The sequence below is a fragment of the Crinia signifera genome, chromosome 11 (assembly GCF_055691185.1).
Source record: "Crinia signifera chromosome 11, ASM5569118v1, whole genome shotgun sequence".
NCBI classification, from domain to species: domain Eukaryota; kingdom Metazoa; phylum Chordata; class Amphibia; order Anura; family Myobatrachidae; genus Crinia; species Crinia signifera.
Genome location: NC_139227.1, coordinates 124,798,223 through 124,824,578, shown reverse-complemented (window position 1 = coordinate 124,824,578; position 26,356 = coordinate 124,798,223). Strand labels below are relative to the sequence as shown.

Below are 26,356 nucleotides of genomic sequence, written 5' to 3'. Positions count from 1 at the left end.
TATACAGCGTACATTGTGCTCTGTATACAGACCATGCAGGACAACTGCTGTGTACAAGCACTGACCATGAGCAATACTGGATATATTATGTTTACAGACTCATCTGGCATTAAGGACATTTGGAACCAGGTTAGAGAAAATAACCTGAAAAGCAATCATATCATTTAAATGGTGAAATAACACTGATTATATCAGGAGATGAGTGTCAGTGAGGACAGGGCTGCATGTGACATGATGTGTGGAGGGGAATAGGGGCAGCAGGAAGCCACAGACTGAGAGTTATATAGTGGGAGGAGCAGGGTCCCCAGCAGCACAGAGTATACCAGGAGATGAGTGATATGTCAGTGAGGACAGGGCTGCATGTGACATGATGTGTGGAGGGGAATGGAGGCAACTGGAAGCCACAGACTGAGAGTTATATAGTGGGAGGAGCAGGGTCCCCAGCAGCACAGAGTATACCAGGAGATGAGTGATATGTCAGTGAGGACAGGGCTGCATGTGACATGATGTGTGGAGGGGAATGGAGGCAGCAGGAAGCCACAGACTGAGGGTTATGTAGTGGGAGAAGCAGGGTCCCCAGCAGCACAGAGTATATAAGGAGATGAGCGATGTGTCAGTGAGGACAGGGCTGCATGTGACAGGGGCAGTGACATGATGTGAGGAGGGGGAATGGAGGCAGCAGGAAGCCACAGACTGAGAGTTATATAGTGGGAGGAGCAGGGTCACCAGCAGCACAGAGTATATCAGGAGATGAGTGGTGTGTCAGTGAGGACAGGGCTGCATGTGACAGGGGCAGTGACATGATGTGTGGAGGGGAATGGAGGCAACTGGAAGCCACAGACTGAGGGTTATGTAGTGGGAGAAGCAGGGTCCCCAGCAGCACAGAGTATATCAGGAGATGAGTGATGTGTCAGTGAGGACAGGCTGCATGTGACAGGGGCAGTGACATGATGTGAGGAGGGGAATGGAGGCAACAGGAAGCCACAGACTGAGGGTTATATAGTGGGAGAAGCAGGGTCCCCAGCAGCACAGAGTATATCAGGAAGTAAGAGAGGTGTCTTGATTATGGAAGAAAAATATGGTTATCGGACAGCATAAGCTGAACCTTCTTTTCTTATATATATTTTTTCTTTCTTTGTTTTTTATACAGTATGAGTTTGTGTATGGTTCAGACTGGGAATAAGGAGCTACTATTGTTGGACTTCTTATGCTAATGGGATCCATCTGGTCTGCTGGTGACCAAGGCTCTTTGTTATATGTAAATGTAGATACTTAAAATAGTATCTACCCTATAGAGCAGTATTAATGTATAACACATACGGTGTTATTATTTTTATAATTATTATATTCGTTTCTGTTTACATTTGGGTGGAAAACATCACGTCCGCACGCGGTCAGCGGCCAATCACCCGACGCTTGTTTAGAAAACAGAGGTGAAGCCTTTCCTGGCTAATTATATTCAGCGTGTAATTTCTAAACTTCACTCTGAATTTTGATTTTCAATTAACACTCCCAATTTGAAGATAATTTTCTATTTAATGTAATTGCAGGAAATAATTTATTGGTTGATTAAGGCCGAGGACCCAGCCTTCCTTAAGCAAATAGTCTGTAACAATCCCTCTTTTAAGCAGCCTCCAGCTTGAGGCAGATTTTGTCTATTTTTACAGCTGCGGGTTAAATGGGGACCATTGTTTATTGGTGCAGTTTATTGCCGGGATTATTCTTCAGAGATTTTTATTCATATTCGGTTATTGTTTCAAGAATAATTTCTTTGACATTTATTGGGGCAGGTCAATTAGTTTTGTGGCTTAATCACAGTTTAAGAAGATCGTTCATTACTTGATTTAAAGATTTAAACCGTTTGCAGAGGCGATGCACAGGCAAATTCCACTTGATTCATTACGTGTGTGTATATTGTCGTACATATCCATGCACATGTATCTTTTGTACAATTCGTTGTCTGCTACTGTACTCTTTCTTGAGAATGATATTGGTATACTTTCACTGGTTCGACAAATCTAAGTTGACAGTCACTAAATCGACCACTAATACTCGACAGTGGCTAGGTAGACACCTGGAATGTAATGAGGCGGGTAGGTGCGTGAGGCGGTGAGCAGAGCCCTCAGCCGGGACCGCTGTTTAGGACGGCCACGGCGCACCCTACTCTGGCTCTGTTGACCTCCTTGGGCAGATGACCGTACTCTGCAGGTAGCTAGGCTTCTCCTTTAGTCACCACGTTTGAAGGAGCGAGTTAGGCCCGCTCCAACCCTGATGCAACCAGGTTTTAAGAGATGACAAAACTACAGCAATCATCAGAGGTAGTGCCAAAAGGAGGTGTAGCTAACCGGCGCTGTCTGGGAGGAACACCCTGCCTGACGGCACCTGGCCAAAGACGAGGATTGTGACCCCGTCACAGACACCAGTTACAGATGGACCAGGGTGCCACCAACTAAAAACACGCCAGAGTAAAAGCTGAGTTCACCACACTAAACTGTACCCCAAAACAGGCGTGAACCCACAACCGTGGGCCTCTACGCACCTGGGAGAGCTGGACACAGTAAACACTAAGAAACCAAGGACACAGGGCAGCTTGCCCACAGTAATAAACAAAGGAACGGAACCGGGCTCCACTGGAGCACTTACTTGACCAGACTGCGAAACCCAGCGGCACAAGATGGAGAAGTGCAGGTCAAGAACGACTAGCAGGACTGGACGAGACTGCAACGCTGACCGAGGCAGGACCAGGATAGGACCAAGACTGCAGCACGGCCATGACACACTGCTGGAAGCAATATCACCGGCGGGGCTGTGCTGGGCCAGATCCCTTAAAAGGGATACTCTGGCCAATCAGCCCCTGCCGTCAGACTAGCCCCCAGTGATTACTGATTCACCGCAGGGGGCCGAGCATGCGCCGCCCCATGTCCCCCCGTTGCTAGGCAACCCCTGGGCAACACGGCCTGCACAGCCACTGCACTGGCGTCCCTCGGCTGGGCGGAAGTGACATTCCAGGATATTATATATAATATCTGGGATATTACCTTGACAAATAAACACTGCAAAGCACCACAAAACCTATGTGGAAATAGTTTTGGAGTTTATGTAGATATTTGAGATAAGATCTATCACCATTGTGGGTTTGCTTCTACTGTACGTCATAATACAGACATATAATAGTCCGATACCTGCGATGGAAACCGTCGCACTTTCCACTACTGTGTCCGTTCCACGGCATTAGAGTGCCAGGTCACGCAGCATGGGTGTTCGTGTATGGATTGTGAAACTGATGCTCTGTGCATAACTGTATATATATATATCTGTATGTCAGGCCCCTGATAAGGCATCCAGGAAAGTGAGAGTGGCGGTAGCGAGATTTATTGTCCGGTTGTGCAGTAGCTATTTATAATCCCTTATGCACAGAGGGTGCAGACACTGAGCTTTATGATCCTGAAGCTTCACCCTAAACTTGGTGCTGGAATTGGAGAGAGACCTATCCCTGGGGTGCAGCGTCTGCTGACATGGGTCTTCCTCATCTGCGTTCACCCACCCACCATCCGTCCGGCACTTTATTAACCCCCTGTAACATGTTGGACAGCGGCCGTTATCAGTGCCACGTATACTAAGGAGCAGTTTTATTAAGCCTGGTAAAGTGACAATGGTGAAGGTGTTAATGTACCAGCCAATCAGCTGATTTTGAAAAATGACAGGAACCGATTGGCTGCTGCGTTCTCGCCTTCCACGTTATCACCTCTCCAAGCGTAATACATCTGCCCCTCAATCTGGAAGTGGCATTTAGAGGTTTACCTGTGGATAGATTCATGCGCCATTGTTCGATGCTGTGAACAAATGTCCAGCTCTTGATAAACCCTTCCACAATAACCTAACAATAAGCACACGTGTGATCTACACTCTTACAGCCGTATCACCGGTAATTCTCCTGGAGACCGCTCTGGATGTGAGCTGAATGTTCTCTCTATTATGAATATATTGAGATATACGGCAGGGAATTCCTAGATATCATTGTTGAACGGCTGCCAATGACCACAATACATGAATTTCAGCTATTTAGCCCGGAATTGTTAGGGTTTCCAGCTGGTTTCATTTCTCTTGACAGGTTTTTAAGCTTCGTTTGGACAAGTTATATCACATCTCATTAAAAACACAAACTTTCAGCCCATAATTTGTGGAGGAAGCTATTCGCCATCCTCCTGGAGGAACGTAGCTTCCAGCCGTAAAAGAATAACCATTATTGTACTTTTGGTTTGTAGTAAAAACTTAATTGTTTTCTGCTTTGCAAGTCTTATCAAAGAGTTCGGTGGCCTCCATAGTGGGATTGTGGGGTGTCCTCTAGTACCACTTATCTATAAAATCCTGTGCCGTTCCGCTTCCCTGCCTGGGGTATTTTTTAATTACTATGTTTTGCACTATAAAATGTCATATTATTTATATTATGCCAACGTGATCTGTGTTTGGTATATAATGTCGGCTTTTATTTACAATGAAGTGTTGACGTAGTGTTTTTCTTGTAAGATTGAAGCTTACCTGAACCTCTAATCTGAACCTAATGGCATTGTTAATAGTTTCACTATTTTTTATGTCAACTTTTTGTCATCGTCTAAATCAGGCTTGTCCAACGTTGGCCCTCCAGATGTTTTGAAACTACACATCCCAGCATGCTTTGCAATAGTTTTAGCATTCTCTAATAGCAAAACTGTGGCAAAGCATGCTGGGATGTGTAGTTTCACAACATCTGGAGGGCCAACGTTGGACATGCCTGGTCTAAATTTTAACCTTTTTTGACATCACAACTGTCAACATTCTGGTGTTAAAATGATAATGATGTTGACATATGCAGGGTACACACTGAACGATTTATATCGGCCGTTCATTTCAACGGCTAATATATATCACTGGTCCATTGGCCAGTGTGTACCAGCAATGTGTCTGTACGCGGTGTCGTACACAGACATATTGCGTCGGCTATATGTCTAAAGACAGATTGGCGCATCAGGGGGCGATCCACCGACTGCGCGTACGCTTGCTGCACCAGTCGGCTGGAATTGACAGCGGAACTGGACAGGTGCATGTACATGTGCCCGCCCGGTTGTAACGTGAGTCACAGCTGATCAGGCAGTGTGTGTAAGCAGAACACACTTCCCGAGCCATCTGTAGATGTATCTTTAGGTGTATGCCCAATATTAGTGAGTTCATACCTTCAATTCAGTTCTTATATGTCTTATACTAATAATCTAATTAAAATGACATATTGGGGGCAATTCAATTGTTTTAACCACAGCTGCCCCCAGTGGAAGCAAGGTAAAATGCACTCTCAAACAGCACTTTTCCCATTGCACCCATTAGGTTATTTAGGTTTTTGCTGCTTTACGTTGCTGAACCCTGTCTAATTGGGCGTGAGAATTAAAGAACGCCCAAAACAACTGAATTGCAACAATGGGCGTCCATTAATGATCACATCATAAAAACAATTGAATTGTCCTCCTTTTCTTAACTTTGTATGTTAAAATACAGTTCAATCAAATAAATTAGATTTTAAATTCCTTTAGGCAGGATATCAAGAACACAGTGGGGGAAATGAACTAAGATGAGAGTTCTATTTCACATGTTGCTACGGGCAACCAATCAGCTATTATCTATTATCTTCTAAAAGGCGCTAAAAAGAAATAAGAAGTAGTTTCAAATTGGTTGCCCATAGCAACATCCCATGTTAGTACATTTACCCCAGTGCCTGCAAACTTCCATGTGAGAGTCTTAAGACAAATTACAAGTAGTTTACAAGGACAACATGTAACCCGCTTTGCTAACATCAATAAATGCCGTATTTTGCCCAAGGTAATTGGACGTAGTACAGGAGCGGGAAGGACTAAAACAACAGGATCTCTTTGCGCAGTTTTGTTTGAATCCCGGATAATTACATTTGCTGATAGTTTTTTTTTTTTGTATTTTTCGCTCTTTTGTTAATTGTGAGAAGAGTACGATCAGCTGCTAAATCCTATGTGAGACCTAGGTCGTTACATTAAACCCGGTGTTTAATTTGGGAAAATAATTATTTTTTCTTTGCACCTGATATTTCTTCCACTGAAATATTCATGAAACCACGTGGCGGGTTGGTAAATGTAACTGTCTCCTATTTCCAGACCCTTTTAATCAGTATTTATTTTTTCTGTAGGAATAGTCCCAAAGTTAATGATTTGCTAATGTGTAAAATGCCGCTGCGGTTTCCTATCTTAACTGATTTGTGCCTTTTTGCAAGAAAATGGTATGAAATCAATTAATGTTAAAGAGCAATTAAAGGTGGGATCGTATTCCCCGTGTTCCCGAGCAGTTTCGTCCGCAGGGGCTGCAGGCTTTTCAGGATGATCATTTTATTCTATTGGTGTCGCTGAATCTCTGGTTATTGTGGGGATTTTCTAAAAACTGTAGTGTATTGTTGTGTTTCTGGGCAGGTATAGATTACGGTTCCATGTTGCAGTACAATGTGACGCAACTGCGTATATTTTTAAATAACTTCTTTTCATTTGCTGGACTAGTGAGGGCTAAGGGGCAGGACGTGCTGAGGGATCATTCTGCTGTGCTACAAAGGCTGTATACTGTAGCAGTCCGTCTGTAATAAGTGTATACAAGACCAGTAGATCTTCTCTCTGGCAGTTTGATGCTCTGGGATGTCCCAGCTGCCCCCTTGTATTAGTGACTTCCTAGTAGACAACAGGAAACTAACAGCTGCAGCTGTAAAGTATAACTGTGATCCCAGATAGGATTGGCAGGTCTCTGACACTGCAGATAAATGATTACCTCTGCACACTTACGGATTCATTCCACTTTTATTGCAGAGGTTTCAAATCTACCCACCAATAGTTTTATGGCCGATCGGAAATGTCCTATCAATAACTATATGTCTTATCATTTAAAATAAATAAAAAATTCAATGTCCGCCTTACCTGAGTCATTGGGGTCCATCCCCGCAGGACTCCCATTTCTTAGCGGTCATGGGTCCATGTTTCTATCTGGTCACGGGAAGGTGGGTCTAATGGTCATGTAGCCAACAGTGCTGCGGGACTTTAAGTCACACTGTTGACCTCCAGTGTTTGACCTTTGCTAAGCGCATTGAATGGGACGAGATGCACTCTAAAAACTGAATCATTCATAATGTCTTCTATCTAAACAAATTAAACTTTTATCTTTATCTAGAACAAAGTGCCTTCTCATCCTTCTTGTCTAATGCTAGGTACATACCAGAACGATGCAGGTAGTGAGCAGATCGTAAGACGATCATACGATCAGCTCACGATCTGTTGGAGTACACAATCTGCTCACAATCTAATCCGATCCAATCACGACCTGTACCCAGTTGAATGGCCATTTCCAGATCCTACCTGCTGCAGGTAGGATTGGTAAAACGACCAGCGGGGGGACACGGATCAGAAATGGCCCAAAACATGCCCAATTTACATACAATCAGTCGAGATTGTATCTAAATCGGATGTTGTGAGGCCAAATTGTTCTGGTGTTTTGTTATGTAGGGTACCTACATAACACTTATGGTTGTATTTTCCCGTGTACAGGGTGAGTCCAAAAACTCACAGATTTTAAAGGTGAACAAAAAAGGCATGGCAAATGCCGTTCAGAATTTGAGTGCCTGGAATACAGTTTATTTTCAATTGGCGTTGAATATGATCTGGGCATCTCTTGGCGTATAGCAGCCATTAGTTCATTAATGGTTATTGGTGGATGTTTGCAGACCTCAGCTGGGGGATGGCCCCATTGGCTGTGTAGTGACCTTACCTGAAGCTGATGAGGATTGTTCTCCACCCAAAACAATTGTGTTTGGCTAGACAGCGACACCCCAGGCTGGGATGAGGAACTGCATGGGTTTTCAAAGATGGCGGGTTCTAGAATGAAGGCTAGGTCTGTTGACCTAGACACTGTCAACCAAACGATCCACACTTGTAGCAAGACACCTATGTACTAACATTGTGAATAGTGTTTACAATGCCTTTTTTTTTGTTAACCTTTGAATTAGGGGAGGTGGTTTCTTTTGCCGCGACCTGTTGCGTGCACAACTTCCACACCTAGACATAGCAGTATGGGCCAGTTTTTGTGGACCAAAAGTTTTGCACCAACAACACTCTTACTGGGTCACCTCTTAATTAATTAAATCTATTTGCAGGAAGAAGGGGAGAAAAAATATCTCCTTGACTTCAGAATCCACATTCGTGTTTTGCAACAGAGACCTTCATCTTAAGATCTATTAATTTATTAACTTTAATTTTGCTAATGAGTTTCCATGCATTAAATAAAACATTTTAACAAGCTAACATAGAAACCCATTTTAAAATTTAACGTGTTTCTTTTCATTCTTTTTTTTTTTGGGCTCAGTGTTATTAATGCAGTGACTGTGAAGGAAAGCACTGTTGTAATCAATAAAATAAGACTAAATCTGCTTTTATGGTGTCCCATGACAATAAGTATAAACTTGAAACGCATTGATGTGGAAGGGTATTAATGCAGGAAAATGATATAAATTATTGAAAGAAGGGTTTTGATTTTTTTTTTTCAAACCAACAAATTATGATTAATTGAAGAAGTACGACTAGAAAAAAACAGAAATTAGACTTGCATTTGCCAGTTTGGAAGTCTTTGATAGTTTGATGTACCTAATGTTCTATTAAATGCTGCTAAAGTATAACATACAGAAAATGTGTCCATGTAAGTTCCGTGTACAGTTGCCAACGTCGGTGATTGCCGGCACATCTTGTGTCCGGCTGTCGCCCAGTCTGTGTATTTTACTGTTCTAGACAACGGTGCACTGGGTCACTTGTTACCAGTATAGAGAACTGGATCACTGTTGTTGAGAACAGGTCACTGGGTTCCAATTACTACTAATGTATGTAAGGGATCACTGGGTAAATATTGTTATATTATGGGGAATGGCTCAGTGGGCCCCTATTGTTACTGTTCTAGAGAATGGGTCACTGGATTCCATTGTTACTTTTATAAAGAATGGATCACCAGATTCCTATTGTTACTGTTCTAGAGAATGGATCACCAGATTCCTATTGTTACTGTTCCAGAGAATGGGTCAAGGGGTTATTGTTCTAGAGAATGGGTCACTGGATTCCTATTGTTACTGTTCTAGAGAATGCGTCACTGGGTCCAGACTGTTAAGCTGGGTACACATATATACAATCCCTGTTTCTTGCCGACCGTACACCCGTCGGACCGTCCACAAACAACAGCCGATCACGCGCGTACACACCTGTACAATTTTACTTGCGACGTCCGATGTACTCCCGTCCAAACCGTCGCAAGAAAAAGATTGTACCACCGTACACACTGTCTCGATTTGGGCTATTGACATGTCATATGTGAGCAAAATTATCATAATGGGCTAGGTTAGGGCATAATTATAGCAAACCGCTATATACGCGAAATTAGTCAGCTGGCAGGGTGACTAAAATTTAGACGCAAACCCGTCTATATAGAACTTTAGTCAGCCGGTAGGGTGACTAAACTTCTATATAGATTGGTTATGCGTCTACATTTTAGTCACCCTTTTACCCATTAAAAAAAACCGTAACCAGCACCAGGCTGAAAGAGCCGGGGGCTGGTAGTAAAAAATCAGGAAACCCGACAAATAGGGCTTCGCTGATTTTTTAAAACCAGCCCCAGGCTCCAGGTCCGGGGCTGATTTCCTCTGGCGACGATCTCCTCATCATCTCCATCTTCTCCGTCTCCTCCGCCGGTACACGATTGGAATGAAAGGCGTAGAGATGTTTCATCTCTCATCCAAATGATTCTATTGGCCGCCTAGCGGCCAATCAGGAGCCGAGAAAGTAGGCTCCTGATTGGCCGCTAGGTGGCCAATAGAATCATTCGGATGAGAGGCGCTGAAGATGAAACATCTCTGCGCCTCTCAAAGTCCATCGGGTACTGGCGGCTGATGCGGCGGAGATGGAGAAGATGAGGAGATCGTCGCCAGAGGGACCTGAGTGAGTAGGATTTCCTTCCACAGGTCCCCCATGGATTTCTTCGGATCCAGGACCCTTCAGCCCTGGAGCCCCGGACCAGCCCCGGAACCAAGGCACCGGACCCAGGGACCTACCGACGGGCTCAAGATAGGTAAGTATCAGTATGTATGGGCTTGAGGTGTAATAAAGTTTTATTTTTATTGTTTGTCAGTGTGTTTATTTGACTATTTTTTTCTGTGGAACTACAAGTGCCAGCGGGCCCTTTAATGCCCCGCATGCTGGGACTTGTGGTTCTCCAAGTCCCGGCATGCAGGGGAGGCTTGCTGGGACTCATAGTTCCACAGTAAAAGACAATAGTTTTTATTCTATTTTTTTTATACTTCAATTAGCTCGGTGACCACCGCACAGGTTCACCGGGGACAGCACCAGGCTTCAGCCTGGTCAGGTAAGTCCTGGAGGGTGGGACCCCTTAATTGGGGGGGGGGGTCCCCACTCCCCCAGGACCCCTGGCCAGGCTGACTGGTCAGAGGGTTAATGCTTTGGCCGGGGGGGACTTGTATAAAAAGTCTCCCCCCGGCTGTGGCATTACCCAGCTGGCTGGTTGGCCTGGGGCTGGTTCTTAAAATACAGGGGACCCCTAGTCATTTTGTCCCCTGTATTTTTTCTGGTTACAGCCGTGGGGGGGACCCCACGTCGTTTTTTTTAAATGAGTAAAAGGGCGATTAAAATACAGGGGACCCCTAGTCATTTTGTCCCCCGAATTTTTGCTGGTTACAACCGTGGGGGGGACCCCACGTCATTTCTTTTTTAATGAGTAAAAGGGTGACTAAAATGTAGACGCATAACCCATCTATATAGAAGATTAGTCACACTTTTACTCATTAAAACAAAAAACGACGTGGGGTCCCCCCCCACGGCTGTAACCAGCACCAGGCTGAAGAGCCGGGGCTGGTATTAAAAAAACAGGAAACCAACCAGATAGGGCTTCGCTGATCTTTTAAAACCAGCCCCAGGCTCCAGGTCTGGGGCTGGCTCCCAAAATACGGGGGACAAAATGACTAGGGGTCCCCCGTATTTTAAGAACCAGGCCAAACCAGCCAGCAGGGTAATGCCACAGCCGGGGGGAGACTTTTTATACAAGTCCCACATGGGCGTTCCAGCTTTGGCAGTATAGTCGCTAGAACGGCCAGGATATCGATCGAACGTGCGTACACACTGTACTTTTGTTCCGATATGATGAAAATGAAACAGCAAAGAACCGTCGACCGACCAAGTATGGACGGTCAAGACAGTTTTTTGCCATTTATTGCTCGTACGGGACAGCGTACACACCTATACAATTGAACGGCCGTCCGACCTAGAACGGAAGAACGGCCCGACAATTGTATATATGTGTACCCAGCTTTACTCTAGTAGAGAACAGATCACTGGGTCCCTATTGTTTCTGTTATAGAGAATAGATCACTGGGGTCTGTATCGTTAGTGTTATAGAGTCAGGATCACTGGGTCCATAGAGATGGGATTCCTTGGTGCCGGTTGTTACTGTTATAGAGAGTGGATCACTGGTCATAGTAATCACATGTAACTGATTTACGCTCACATTACAGAGGGTGCTGGGGGTGTCTAAGTATAACTGTAAATCATAGTGGGAAATAAGGCTGCTCTGTGCTCCATACAGAAGCAACCACTGTATTCCCTGGATGCAGACGGTGCCAGTAATCTATAGCTGTTGTGTATTATATTTCCCCATGGAGTCACTAAGTGATATATACAGTAAAATGCTTGCTACATACAATGCAAGGTGCTACCCTGGGCACTGTTCTACCTTTAGTACACCCTACATCTTATAATAAGCATCTGATTCGGATGCACTCCCGCATACTGGATGTAGTTATGTGTTTTTACCTACTGAACATGTGTCTGGGTGCACAGAGACGCACTCTTATTGGAGAGTCACTGAAGTGGCTGCAGAGAACTGAAACACTGCTGGACAACCTGCATCTACAATGCGGCTGGTGCACCTTCCATAGGTTGCGTCTTTCGTATGCACCAGGCAGTATTTTAGGTTCCAAAGGTGCTTGAAGTTAAGATCTTAGTAATTGCACATTCAGACGTATGCCCGCACCTCAAGGAAGGACAGAAAAGTAAAATACATTGGATTAAATCTTTGGGCATAAGGGATGTGTTCTGCTTTTTCTTGTGTATTGTGATTGTCATTGTGGAAATGTGGCTATAATATTTACCATATGCAGTGCTACTGGGGGCGATGTACTAAGCCTTGGACAGCAATAAAGTACCAGACAACCCGCTTCTGTTTCAGGCTGGGTTTGGACAATGACAGGAGCTGGCCGGTTGGGGCTTTATCTCTCTCCAAAACTTAGTACATGGGATACAGTCACTAGGACCTGTGTATCCTCCTAACTCTTTGCTGTGCTTTGTTTACAGAAGGATGTCGTCCAATCCGGCCACCTCTCCATTCACGTGTAAAACTGATGGAGAGGAGGAGATGACCGGAGACTTGGCCTCACGGGAGAAGGAGGACAGCGACGATCAGCACCTGGGAAGTCACCTGCCTCTCCACACCCTCCTACACAACAAACCTCACTCTGAGGAGCTCACATCACTAGTCACCAATATCCAGGCTGACGTTGACTGGGACAGCATGATCTCCTCCCAGCATAGAATGGTACGTCCCACCTCCACCTCCTGGTCCTATCTGCAGACAGCTCTAAGTCCTAAGGTAGACCAACGAGGGCCATCCCTGCACTAAATACACACCTCCATTAGAATATGGTTCCTGATGCAATCAGGGTAGGGAGCTGTGATCCTTATTGTTAGATCAGGCTGCGTTCACCATCATGCAAAAGGGGGGCAAAGAGAGCTGAGAATGCCTCACTGTAACTTGCACTAGGTTCAGCTCCTTAATTCTGTATGTTAATTAATACTTTTGCTGTTTTTAACGACACCGGTGATATGAGGCTTTTATGAGAAACCGCGTTGCTGTCAGCTTGTGTTACAGCCTCTCACCTGCTGTGTTTTCTCCTTGCCATAATAGCTACAGCAGTGTGTAACAATTATAACAGGAAACACACATGGGGAGAGATTGTATTCCCTGCAGTGTGCCTCTGCGATGTTCCGTTGCGATCATCATAGTAATGTACGGTGTCGTTCTCATCATAGCGAGGTACGGTATCGTTTTCATCATAGTGAGGTAGGGTATCGTTCTCATCATAGTGAGGTACGGTATCATTCTCATGGCGAGGTACAGTATCGTCACTTATGATGAGGTACGGTATCGTTTTCATCATAGTGAGGTAGGGTATAGTTTTCATCATAGTGAGGTAGGGTATCGTTCTCATCATAGTGAGGTACGGTATCGTTCTCATCATAGTGAGGTACGGTATCGTTTTCATCATAGTGAGGTAGGGTATAGTTTTCATCATAGTGAGGTACGGTATCGTTCTCATCATAGTGAGGTACGGTATCGTTTTCATCATAGTGAGGTAGGGTATCGTTCTCATCACGGTGAGGTACGGTATCGTTCTCCTCATGGCGAGGTACAGTATCGTTCTCATGGCGAGGTACGGTATCATTCTCATGGCGAGGTACGGTATCGACACTTATGATGAGGTACGGTACCGTTCTCATCATAGTGAGGTACGGTATCATTCTCATCAAAGTGAGGTACGGTATTCTTCTCATGGTGAGGTATGTTATCGTTCTCATCATGGTGAGGTACGGTATCATTCTCATCAAAGTGAGGTATGGTATCGTTCTCATCATAGTGAGGTACGGTATTCTTCTCCTCATGGTGAGGTACGGTACGGTATCATTCTCATCATAGTGAGGTACGGTATCGTTCTCCTCATGGCGAGGTACATTGTCGTTCTCCTCATAGTGCGGTACGGTATCCTTCTCATCATAGTGAGGTATGTTATCGTTCTCATCATGGTGAGGTACGGTATCCTTCTCATCATAGTGAGGTATGTTATCGTTCTCATCATGGTGAGGTACGGTATCCTTCTCCTCGTGGTGAGGTACGGTATTGTTCTCCTCAAAGTGAGGTATGGTATCGTTCTCATCATGGTGAGGTATGGTATTCTTCTCCTCATGGTGAGGTATGTTATCGTTCTCATCATGGTGATGTACGGTATCGTTCTCATCATGGTGATGTACGGTATCTTTCTCCTCATAGTGAGGTACAGTATTGTTCTCATAATAAGGTACAGTATCGTCACTCATTCTATTGCGCACCTCTTAGGGTCGCTAGGGAAAACTAGTGGTCATTGGCTGCAGATCACCCTCGCCCTTCGGATCCAGAGTCATCCATCGTTAAGTTTTAAATCTACCCTCAAGTGATAGGATGGAACTTTTCCTGTCTTTTGGCGGGAGGTAAAACGTTCCGTTTAAATAATAATGGCATCGCTTCAGATGATTTCATTACTGTTAATAGATTCTTTGGGTCTATTGTGGAAACTTAACGGAGTCTCTCATACGTTTGGGGCTTTGTTTAAGAAATAATTGGAATCTTCTGGACTGTAGTACTGTAGGGAAGACACAGTGTTTTGGCCAGCACATATCACAGTGGTTTCATCTCGTTAAGTATTCACAGTTTGGAAAGTGAGGTCATACAATGAGTTCATCTTCACAGACGCCCGGCTATTAATCATCACGTCCTCGGACGTTGGTGACGGATGACAATATAGTGTCCTGATTAATGTAAGGTACAAGTGCTTCACTTCTGGCTGTCATTCAATCAGGACTCGACATTCGCTGTACAAGGAGGGAAGACTTTTAAATGCTCTTTTCCCTCTTAAACATCATGTCTGGAAGGAGACCGTGAGGGTTCTGGAGCGCATCGTAGAAAAGTACACACTATACAGCGAATATTTTATGTGCAGTCCTTACGGAGGTGACAGATCATTCAGGGACATGAAAGTACAATCTCCGGTCCACAGACATCATCATGGGTAGAGGAGTCATGTATTGCATAGGGGCTGGGGTGTTGGTTTTTTTTTGCCACCAGTAATTTGGGGTCACATGATACTGTTAGGGTAGTAGTAGTAGTACGTTTAGTACGTTTATTTATAGGGCGCCGCAAAGTGTCCGCAGCGCCGTACATAGCAAACAAAAAAAATGACGAGGTAACGTACAGGGTGTGTTGAAAAATACAGTATAAATGGGGGTATAGCTGGTAGAACTAAAATCAGCATCAGTTCAGAAGTAGGTGTCAAAATTGTCAAGGAGATAGGGTGCAATGATCCAGTATGTAGCTGTGTTTGGGATAAGTCTGCGCTCACATAGTGATCCTTTATTGTCCTTCTGCACTAGTGCATTGGGTTTACCCTCCATCTGCCTGGTAAGAGGGTCTCGGGTGTGAGTTACTCAGGTCACATGTATGTATATGTTGGGGTTTAATGATGTGCTATATGTATGTACTGTATGTCTGGGTGTTGTATGGCTAGGTTAGGGGTATAATGATGTGAGACACCTGTGTATGGGTGTTGTATGGATAGGTTAGGGGGATAATGATGTGGGGCACCTGTGTATGGGTGGTGTATGGATAGGTTAGGGGTATAATGATGTGGGACACCTGTGTATGGGTGTTGTATGGATAGGTTAGGGGTATAATGATGTGGGACACCTGTGTATGGGTGGTGTATGGATAGGTTAGGGGGATAATGATGTGGGACACCTGTGTATGGGTGATGTATGGATAGGTTAGGGGGATAATGATGTGGGGCACCTGTGTATGGGTGGTGTATGGATACGTTAGGGGTATAATGATGTGGGACACCTGTGTATGGGTGTTGTATGGATTGGTTAGGGGGATAATGATGTGGGGCACCTGTGTATGGGTGGTGTATGGATAGGTTAGGGGGATAATGATGTGGGGCACCTGTGTATGGGTGGTGTATGGATAGGTTAGGGGGATAATGATGTGGGGCACCTGTGTATGGGTGTTGTATGGATACGTTAGGGGTATATTGATGTGAGACACCTGTGTATGGGTGGTGTATGGATACGTTAGGGGTATAATGATGTGAGGCACCTGTGTATGGGTGTTGTATGGATACGTTAGGGGTATATTGATGTGAGACACGTGTGTATGGGTGTTGTATGGATAGGTTAGGGGTATAATGATGTGAGACACCTGTGTATAGGTGTTGTATGGATAGGTTAGGGGGATAATGATGAGGGACATCTGTGTATGGGTGGTGTATGGATGGGTTAGGGGTATCTTGATGTGAGACACCTGTGTATGGGTGGTGTATGGATACGTTAGGGGTATAATGATGTGGGACACGTGTGTATGGGTGTTGTATGGATAGGTTAGGGGGATAATGATGTGGGGCACCTGTGTATGGGTGTTGTATGGATAGGTTAGGGGTATAATGATGTGAGACACCTGTGTATGGATGGTGTATGGATACATTAGGGGTATAATGATGTGGGACACGTGTGTATGGGTGGTGTATGGATACGTTAGGGGTATAATGATGTGGGACACGTGTGTATGGGTGTTGTATGGATAGGTTAGGGGTATAATGATGTGGGACACCTGTGTATGGGTGGTGTATGGATACGTTAGGGGTATAATGATGTGAGACACCTGTGTATGGGTGTTGTATGGATAGGTTAGGGGGATAATGATGTGGGGCACCTGTGTATGGGTGTTGTATGGATAGGTTAGGGGTATAATGATGTGAGACACCTGTGTATGGATGGTGTATGGATAGGTTAGGGGTATAATGATGTGGGACACCTGTGTATGGGTGATGTATGGATACGTTAGGGGTATAATGATGTGAGACACCTGTGTATAGGTGTTGTATGGATAGGTTAGGGGTATAATGATGTGAGACACCTGTGTATAGGTGTTGTATGGATAGGTTAGGGGGATAATGATGTGGGGCACCTGTGTATGGATGGTGTATGGATACATTAGGGGTATAATGATGTGGGACACGTGTGTATGGGTGGTGTATGGATACGTTAGGGGTATAATGATGTGGGACACGTGTGTATGGGTGTTGTATGGATAGGTTAGGGGTATAATGATGTGGGACACCTGTGTATGGGTGGTGTATGGATACGTTAGGGGTATAATGATGTGAGACACCTGTGTATGGGTGTTGTATGGATAGGTTAGGGGGATAATGATGTGGGGCACCTGTGTATGGGTGTTGTATGGATAGGTTAGGGGTATAATGATGTGAGACACCTGTGTATGGGTGGTGTATGGATAGGTTAGGGGTATAATGATGTGGGACACCTGTGTATGGGTGATGTATGGATAGGTTAGGGGTATAATGATGTGAGACACCTGTGTATGGGTGGTGTATGGATAGGTTAGGGGGATAATGATGTGGGGCACCTGTGTATGGGTGTTGTATGGATAGGTTAGGGGGATAATGATGTGGGATACCTGTGTATGGGTGGTGTATGGATACGTTAGGGGTATAATGATGTGAGACACCTGTGTATAGGTGTTGTATGGATAGGTTAGGGGTATAATGATGTGAGACACCTGTGTATGGGTGGTGTATGGATAGGTTAGGGGGATAATGATGTGGGGCACCTGTGTATGGGTGTTGTATGGATAGGTTAGGGGGATAATGATGTGGGATACCTGTGTATGGGTGGTGTATGGATACGTTAGGGGTATAATGATGTGAGACACCTGTGTATAGGTGTTGTATGGATAGGTTAGGGGTATAATGATGTGAGACACCTGTGTATAGGTGTTGTATGGATAGGTTAGGGGGATAATGATGTGGGGCACCTGTGTATGGATGGTGTATGGATAGGTTAGGGGGATAATGATGTGGGGCACCTGTGTATGGGTGGTGTATGGATGGGTTAGGGGTATATTGATGTGAGACACCTGTGTATGGGTGGTGTATGGATAGGTTAGGGGGATAATTATGTGGGGCTCCTGTGTATGGGTGTTGTATGGATAGGTTAGGGGGATAATGATGAGGGACACCTGTGTATGGGTGTTGTATGGATGGGTTAGGGCAGTGGTTCCTAAACTGTGTGCCGTGGACAAATCAATTGCTGGTGGCCGCCAATCATATCCTGCCCTTTAACACATAACTGAACCTGAGAATCACAATCTACTTCATCTATAAGGTATAATGATGTGGGACATGTATGTCCCACCATCATCTTCCTGCCCTGCCCCCGGTCTGGTTTGAACACTGAGACATTTTACTGTGACCCAACAAAAGACTTCAATTCATATCATGTTTCTAGAATTACTAATACAATGTCAGCTTTCAGAATGGTCCTGTGATCGCAGTGGCCAATTTTGGCCCAGGATGATTTCCCCAAGTCTTCCAACTCTTGAATCTTGCATTTCCCTGGTGTGCATGTTTCCGCAGTGCATACAAGTTCTATAATGCCAGTTCCATCTCCCAAATTTGAATCTAGAACTTTATATCGCATTGCCCAGGTTTATGAATACGCAGCGCCATTACGCACGCCCCTTAGGTCCCAAGCATCCTCCGCACTAAGGAAAATACCTCCTGTAATCAGACAAGTCCCTGGGAGCATTTCCTGCCCGTATTGTACATGTAATATACTGTAGCGGGGAGGGCCTGACACGTTAATCAGCAGCTCTGTGCTGAATGTTGTCACCGCGCAGCATAACAATACCGGATAAGGCTTATTACAGGATACATATTTTGCACACTAGAATTTATGTGAATAGAAAGTAATGAGGATGTGTCAGCCACAAGAGATCACTGATTAATCGTCTCTGCATTAAAATCTATTACCAGAACAATGTTTATTCCCAGCAATATTAACGTATTGTGTGTTTCACGTACTCAGATGTTCTACAATAGAAAATACTGAAACACCAAACATAGTGGAGCGGAGTCAGAGTTTGCAACTTAGCCACTTTGCTCTTGGGCAAGCCATGCTATATCTATATCATGTAGCCCACAAATGCTGGTCCGAGTTCAGCTAGGACGCTGGCTCTCCCTCTTGTGCAGCAGCAGAAGGAAGAACCTGGCAGCCTGAGTTTGAGGAGCATAGCACAGAGCTTCCTGACCAGAGGAGAGATAGAAGGGGGAGACGGCTGAAAGTGAACCATGAATCTCTGTCATTATTTGGTTGCTGAGTTCTGATACAGCTTATAGTTGGAAAGTTTTGATATCAAAGCTTCTGATTGGAGATTTCTGATGTTGTAGTTATGAATTGGAGAGTTCTGATATCATAGTTATGATTGAAGGGTTCTGATGTCATAGCTTCTGATTGGAGAGTTCTGATGTCCTAGATCAGGCATGTCCAACATTGGCCCTCCAGATGTTGTGAAACTACATATCCCAGCATGCTTTGCAATAGTTTTAGTATTCTCTAATAGCAAAACTGTAGCAAAGCATGCTGGGATGTGTAGTTTCACAACATCTGGAGGACCAACGTTGGACATGCCTGTCCTAGATTGTTGTTGGAGAGTTCTGATGTCATCATTTTTAATTAATGAGTTCTGATGTCATAGCTTCTCATTTGAGCGTTCTGATGTCATAACTTCTGATTGGAGAGCTCTGATGTCCTAGATTCTTGTTGGAGAGTTCTGATGTCGTAGTTTTTAATTGATGAGTTCTGATGTCATAGCTTCTGATTTGAGCGTTCTGATGTCATAGCTTCTGATTTGAGAGTTCTGATGTCATAGCTTCTGATTTGAGAGTTCTGATGTCCTAGCTTCTTGTTGGATAGTTCTGATGTCATAGCTTTTAATTAATGAGTTTTGATGTCATAGTTTGATTGGAGTTTTGATGCTATCCCTTATTGAGTTCCAGAGTCTTCGCTTTTCATTAGTGAGTTTTGATGTCATTACTTATAGTTTATCAGTTGTGATGTTCTCTCCCTTATATAATGCTATTTAGCATGTACTGCCCTTGGGGGGTTGGGGGTGGCAGGAGGCCAAACTCTATCCGACCCTGGAAGCGGTTTGGGGGGCACTGGTTTGCAATGGATGACACAGAGTAAAACTTCTAATCTGTGCGAGTCAGTCAGTTTTCCTTCCTCTCACATAATCAGTACATAGAGTTGGCTCAACCACTGTTAAATCCTGTGTCCCCCAGTTGGTATCTCCCTTCGTCCCCAGAATTTAAACCATGTATACAGTAAAACCAACTACACTGTGCATACTGTATACTAAGCTTCCCCAGCTCTTCTGCAATGCATCGTTGTTTCTCTGTACCCTAAACAAAGTGCAGCAGCCGCCCAGGACCACTACAGCACATAGCAGCGTCTCTTATCGTTCACAAGATGCATTGCTGGAAACGTCCTCCCCTCCTGATATCAGCGCATTGCTTTCCACAAGGGATCCTGTGTATTCTGTATGTCTAGTAGCCAAAATATTTTGTGTAAACTCCCACCCCACTCTATTTCCCAGCTGTGTACTTATATGGAGTAATAAAGGGATTAAACAAATAGGAAATAACAGCTGCCTCCCGAATTACTCTCTGAGCAGGCTTTTTATGTGACAGATCCCACAATTTGTTACAACTGGAATTCCAGGCCACAGCAGCAGCCCATGCTGGAACAATGCAGAGGCAACAGGCCCACAGTCCTCCCTCGTTAACCCTTGTGGCTGCGGAATGTGATGGGATCCAGAGACTGGGGGGGGGGGGGGGGGAGGCGTTACCTTTAAATGTTGTCACTGATGAGTGAGATTTGCAGCTCCCCGTCTGCTTACCCACTAATCATTCCTGTTACCTGGTGGCTTCAGGTGCTGAGAGAGAGGTGAGCAGCTCCTGCCCTTTTCTCTGGGGGATTATCTGACACTACATGAATACAGAAGCTGTGGACCGTGAGAGCCTGGAGAATGGAGTCTTGTACAGCTGGTCAGGATTGTTTAACATGTCAGTATAAACCATGGACTATACAATCACCATTCATCGCACTGTTCTGCAGAGATAACTTCAGATTCTTCTAGGAGGGGATCGGACATAGACGTGCGACCCTGCTGTACAGTGCTGCAGAACACGCATGTGCCTTATCAATAACATTGATATCGGATCACTACTCGCTAATTCATTTGTTGGCATCTTATTCACATTATGCCAAATCAGACTCCTGTAGGGTACAAGCAATGATTACCCTGAGTCAGACTCTTCGCTCATCTGCACAGTTGCAGATGTCTGCGGGCAGATAGCCGCCACACTGTGAGACAGAGACCGGCTGAATGTCACAGCCCCTCAGACAGGCTGATTGTCACAGCCCCTCAGACAGGCTGATTGTCACAGCCCCTCAGACAGGCTGATTGTCACAGCCCCTCAGACAGGCTGATTGTCACAGCCCCTCAGACAGGCTGATTGTCACAGCCCCTCCGACCGGCTGATTGTCAGAGCCCCTCCGACCGGCTGATTGTCACAGCCCCTCAGACAGGCTGATTGACACAGCCCCTCCGACCGGCAGATTGTCACAGCCCCTCAGACAAGCTGATTGTCACAGCCCCTCAGACAGGCTGATTGTCACAGCCCCTTCGACCGGCTGATTGTCAGAGCCCCTCAGACAGGCTGATTGTCACAGCCCCTCAGACAGGCTGATTGACACAGCCCCTCCGACCGGCTGATTGTCACAGCCCCTCAGACAGGCTGATTGTCACAGCCCCTCAGACAGGCTGATTGTCACAGCCCCTCAGACAGGCTGATTGTCACAGCCCCTCAGACAGGCTGATTGTCACAGCCCCTCAGACAGGCTGATTGTCACAGCTCCTCAGACAGGCTGATTGTCACAGCCCCTCCGACCGGCTGATTGTCAGAGCCCCTCAGACAGGCTGATTGTCACAGCCCCTCAGACAGGCTGATTGTCACAGCCCCTCAGACAGGCTGATTGTCACAGCCCCTCAGACAGGCTGATTGTCACAGCCCCTCAGACAGGCTGATTGTCACAGCCCCTCAGACAGGCTGATTGTCAGAGCCCCTCCGACAGGCTGATTGTCAGAGCCCCTCCGACAGGCTGATTGTCACAGCCCCTCCGGCCGGCTGATTGTCAGAGCCCCTCCGACAGGCTGATTGTCACAGCCCCTCAGACAGGCTGATTGTCACAGCCCCTCCGACCGGCTGATTGTCAGAGCCCCTGCATTTTCCCTGACACTCCCAGAAAAAGCCCGTTTACCACCCACAAACGCCAACTTCCTGTCAGTCAAATTGTGAGGGGATTGCGATTAGATCCATCCGCTATTTGGGCTCGCGCATGCGGCCTATGATCCATAGGTATGCGCAATCATTAGATTATCAGATTGTGAATTAGCACAACCGAAATCAACCCTGAATTGTGCCCTATATACGGTCATTAGCTGCGGTGTGGCCCTGGGCACCATCACTGAGTCCTGTTGGAGGAAGTATGAACTATCCTCTGTCCACCACGCTGGTGTAGAATTTGTCGTGTCACTGTAACACTCAGGGATATTCTAACGTGTTTTCTCAGATAATCGCCCATGGAACCGTGCCAGGGTTCATCCTGGGCATCCGCCACATCTTGTCTTATAATAATAATAATATAAAAATAGATTCTAAACCTGTTTGAATTCTACAACAGTCACAGATAGGGGTGATATTTAGGGTGCTGGTTCTCGTCGGTAATGAATGCTGTGTATGTGGGGTGTCCCCCTTATTTCCCTAGGGATGTACACATACTAGCTAATAATGGTCGACAGTAGAGCTTATCAGGATGAAAGCTATCCAGGATAAGAATTTGTTATTGGGGGAGGGAGGCGGGGGGGGGGGGTGTATTTTGATCAGACTTCCTGCCAGTAATCCTACGGATAGTCGTAGAGTTACAATCAGCATGGGATAGAACAATATCATGTCATTTCTGTGTTCTAAGTATAGGTTTGTACAGCGTTCGTATCTACCACAGGTCTGAACAGAGCCAGTGCAGTGCTTTATGGCAATTACACTGTCTGAAGGGTGAGAAACCCCAGCATAGGAGCTTACAATCTAAATGTTACAATACTACCAACTGCTATCTGCAAGCACCGGTGCATGTTTATAGTTAAATACCTGTAGCTGCACCAGATCCTCAGGTGTTAACCCTTTATATTTAGGACCAGCAGATTGGGGGAACAGGCTCTGCAATATCAGCATAAAGCAATGATTTTGGGGTCACCTGGCTCAGGTCAGACTCCCTACCCCCCCCCCCCCCCCTTCCCCTCTCTAACACCTGCAATTTAATATCTTTATTACAATGATTAAAAAATAGAGCAAGTTCCATCTTATCTCTGTCATTTGTTCCACCCATTACGTGAATAACTTTCCGTAATGAAGACTCCCCCTTTTCTAACTTGTTCCTGCGCCTCATCCCACAACAATTCCCAGGATATAGAGCAGATTTTACATACATAGCGGCCCCAAAGTAAACACTGTTCTTCCTCTGATCCGTCGCTATTCTTCAAACATTTATATTTTGGGATAAATGCATTAATAAAAAGGCCACACTTAATATTCAGCTGAACCTATTACACAAAACCTAATTATCATTTTTAATATAATCATATGATTTCTTGGAGAGAGATGACTATTAGCAGGAAAAGACTGTTTTAATTTGATCTTTTTTTTTTTTTTTCTCAGTCTGCCTTGTTAATTGATAGTGTATGTAAGTGATCAAAGTTGGATGATTTGCATAGTGCTCTACATCAAACACTCAAACATCCTCTGGGGTCCTCGTAGAAACACTTGCCACAGCAAAACAGCCATAGAAAAAGAAGAACGAAAGGGGGGAACATTGCTTGGGGGTTTTGCCAGAGCCCCTAAATCCTGGAACGAGTCTACGTGGCTCTTTAACGCTCTTGGCGCTGGAGTCTTCGTGCGATCTGCTGCACGGCACTGGAAGAATTCCGCTTCTATGTTTCAAGAAGATTCTATTTGTGCCCATCTGCCATCTTTGCCCACAGGTGGTAACGCAGATGTGGGCTGGTCGTAGTGGTCAGGAAACCCAGAGTGGGTCTGTTAGAGGAATAGCGTAGAGAAGGGATATTTTGTAAGCTCAAAACTTCTTCACTTTGTGCATCTCAGACCTCTGTGGCTCCAACAGTGTGCGGTACCCAAACCACCTGTCAGGCGCGGTAAATGGGCCAATATTGCATAATGTGGCCCCCAAGCTATAAATAATAACCCAATAGGGTCTGCTGATTATATTATGACACTTTATTTCAGGCGGTCATTGATTAGGTCGGTACTTGTCCTCAGAGTACCCACATTTGCTGCAGTTTCCTCGCAGGGGCTGCCGCAGACAGGAAGTCTTATGTGCATTGAGAATTAGTGCCCCCCACCCCAATTTATCTCATCGTCTCCACTTTTTAGATAGATTGAAAAATATTTACATGAAACATTGCCTCTCTTTGTGGACCTGAAACCCTAAGTAACACAACATTTTGCTGTGCGGTTCTCTTGTTCTGTACTGACGCAGGTGTTTCTCCCTCAGGACTCGGACAGCAATAAACTACGTTCCCTCTATTCCTTCCGAACCACCTCTACCTCACCACACAAGCCTGACGAAGGGGCTCGCGAGCGCTGCGATCTCATGACCAGTGTTAATTTCGGGACTCCAGAACGCCGCAAAGGAAGCCTGGCCGACGTGGTGGACACGCTGAAGCAGAAGAAACTAGAAGAAATGACCAGGACGGAACAAGAGGGTGAGTGTGGATTCCGTAGGGGGGGCGATACTGAGAACCTGAGAAGTGTGTAAGTGCCAATAGCTTGGAAAGGCTTACCCATGTGTTACCATGGCAACCACTGTCGGAAACACCATATGAGTGATATGTGTTCCGTTGGCATTGCCGCACCATATAATTGGGGGGGGGGGGGTATGGTTCATTTGGGCGCACACTCGGCTGGGTGAATTGAGATCTTTGTTTATGGGATTGGTTTTACTTTTTCCATATGGGTAACGCATCCTCCGAAAGCTGGTGCAAAGTTCATGGTGTGAAATGCGTTGCAGATTCCTCCAGCCTTTGTCCAGCTGTATAGTACCAAGTGTATTTAACCCTTCACAGGTGGCTCACTGCGAGACCAGATACCAGCAGCTGGATGTAGGCCACGGGGATCGCCGATGCATTGTATCTTGGCACTCGCAACTCTCTTAATTTGTATACAGCGTCTTCTGTTGCAGAAAGAGAAAACACCCATTAAAAGAAGTTCCATCAATTATACATGGAGTGTGTTACTGACCAGATGTCGCTGTCAAGGGGGCTTTTAAGTCAACCATAGAGGGTGGGGGGGAGTTCTGATTGGCACGTTCTGTGATCATGTTGCGTTTACATGGTCACATGTCTGCTGCGAGCGCTGCTAAGATGTTCTCTGTTGTTAAGTGAATTCTCTTGATTGGTCCGTGACGATCAATAATTCTTATATTTCCATCGCTGCTCGGATACCCGGATACCCGACAGCATTGTGTCAGTCCCGGCACATTCGTTTCTTCATAACTTCAAACAGGCACATTCTGGCTTTTAAAATAGTAGTAATAATAATAATAATAAAAACCCACAGCTAATAATCATCTTTATAGAGACCCTGGCTGATAATAACTTGGTGGGGAAGCTGCAGTAATTCTTCTCGCTGCTCACAATCACTTACAGCCCCCCCACTGCTGGCATAAAACGCAGCCCTGTTTGGATCTTTGGTGCACAAGGTCTATTTGTAGAACGTTAAATACTGTCCGTGTCGGAGAGGAAATGGTCTCACTGCTGCTCACCTGAGCTCTGGCTGTGATTGGCTGCTAAGGGGGGATGCACTGGAAATGCAGGTGTGGGTCTGTATATCGGGGGTGGAGGTATTTTGTGAAATAACGCGTCAGACACTTGTACAGAGTGCTGGTTTTGCAATTTAGTTGATCAACGAGAAATTGCGCAGTATAGAGATGTCACATCGCCATCCACCCACATAATAGATTCTGACTCCTGCGCTCAATGTGTACAACCCCTCCGCATACTGCTATTATGTCTTATGTTGGGATAGTGCGGCCTGTTTAACGTCTGCGCATCGGAGGATGGTTGCGCCGTGGGTGATAAATCCCCAATTTATTTAAAACTGTTTTTTTTGCATAACGAGAACTATCTTTGTCGACATCTCAAAGTTAATTATTGTCTCGATGCTTCATTTTTAGGGCTAGGTGCGCTTGTATGTGTAATCTACAATTAGCTGGGAACCGCCTCGTTCTACCCAGCCACTGCAATCGACATGAGTGTCGGCATGAAGCAAGTCAACATACAGATATGTCGCTGTAACAGTTGATATGTTCTGAATGTCCACATGAGTGTCATCATGAAACTTGACAACGTTCAGACATGCCGACATAGCAGTTATGCCAGCTTTGTGTCAACATAATTATTTTATTATTGTAGCCTAAGCCCAATT

The 26,356-nt window shown here is 45.3% G+C and overlaps 1 protein-coding gene across 17 annotated transcripts in view; it reads left to right on the top strand.

Annotated features, from left to right (window-relative positions):
• The window catches only part of SOX6 (SRY-box transcription factor 6), a 442,476-nt gene that overhangs the window by 199,114 nt on the left and 217,006 nt on the right, over positions 1-26,356 (top strand). For 16 of the 17 annotated variants that reach the window (XM_083164677.1, XM_083164684.1, XM_083164689.1 and 13 more), the window contains 2 exons: positions 12,429-12,669; positions 24,426-24,636. In XM_083164677.1, coding sequence (XP_083020803.1) covers positions 12,429-12,669; positions 24,426-24,636 — 452 coding nt within the window. The remainder of the gene's footprint in view (positions 1-12,428; positions 12,670-24,425; positions 24,637-26,356) is intronic. The other variant, XM_083164688.1, reaches the window with a different exon arrangement.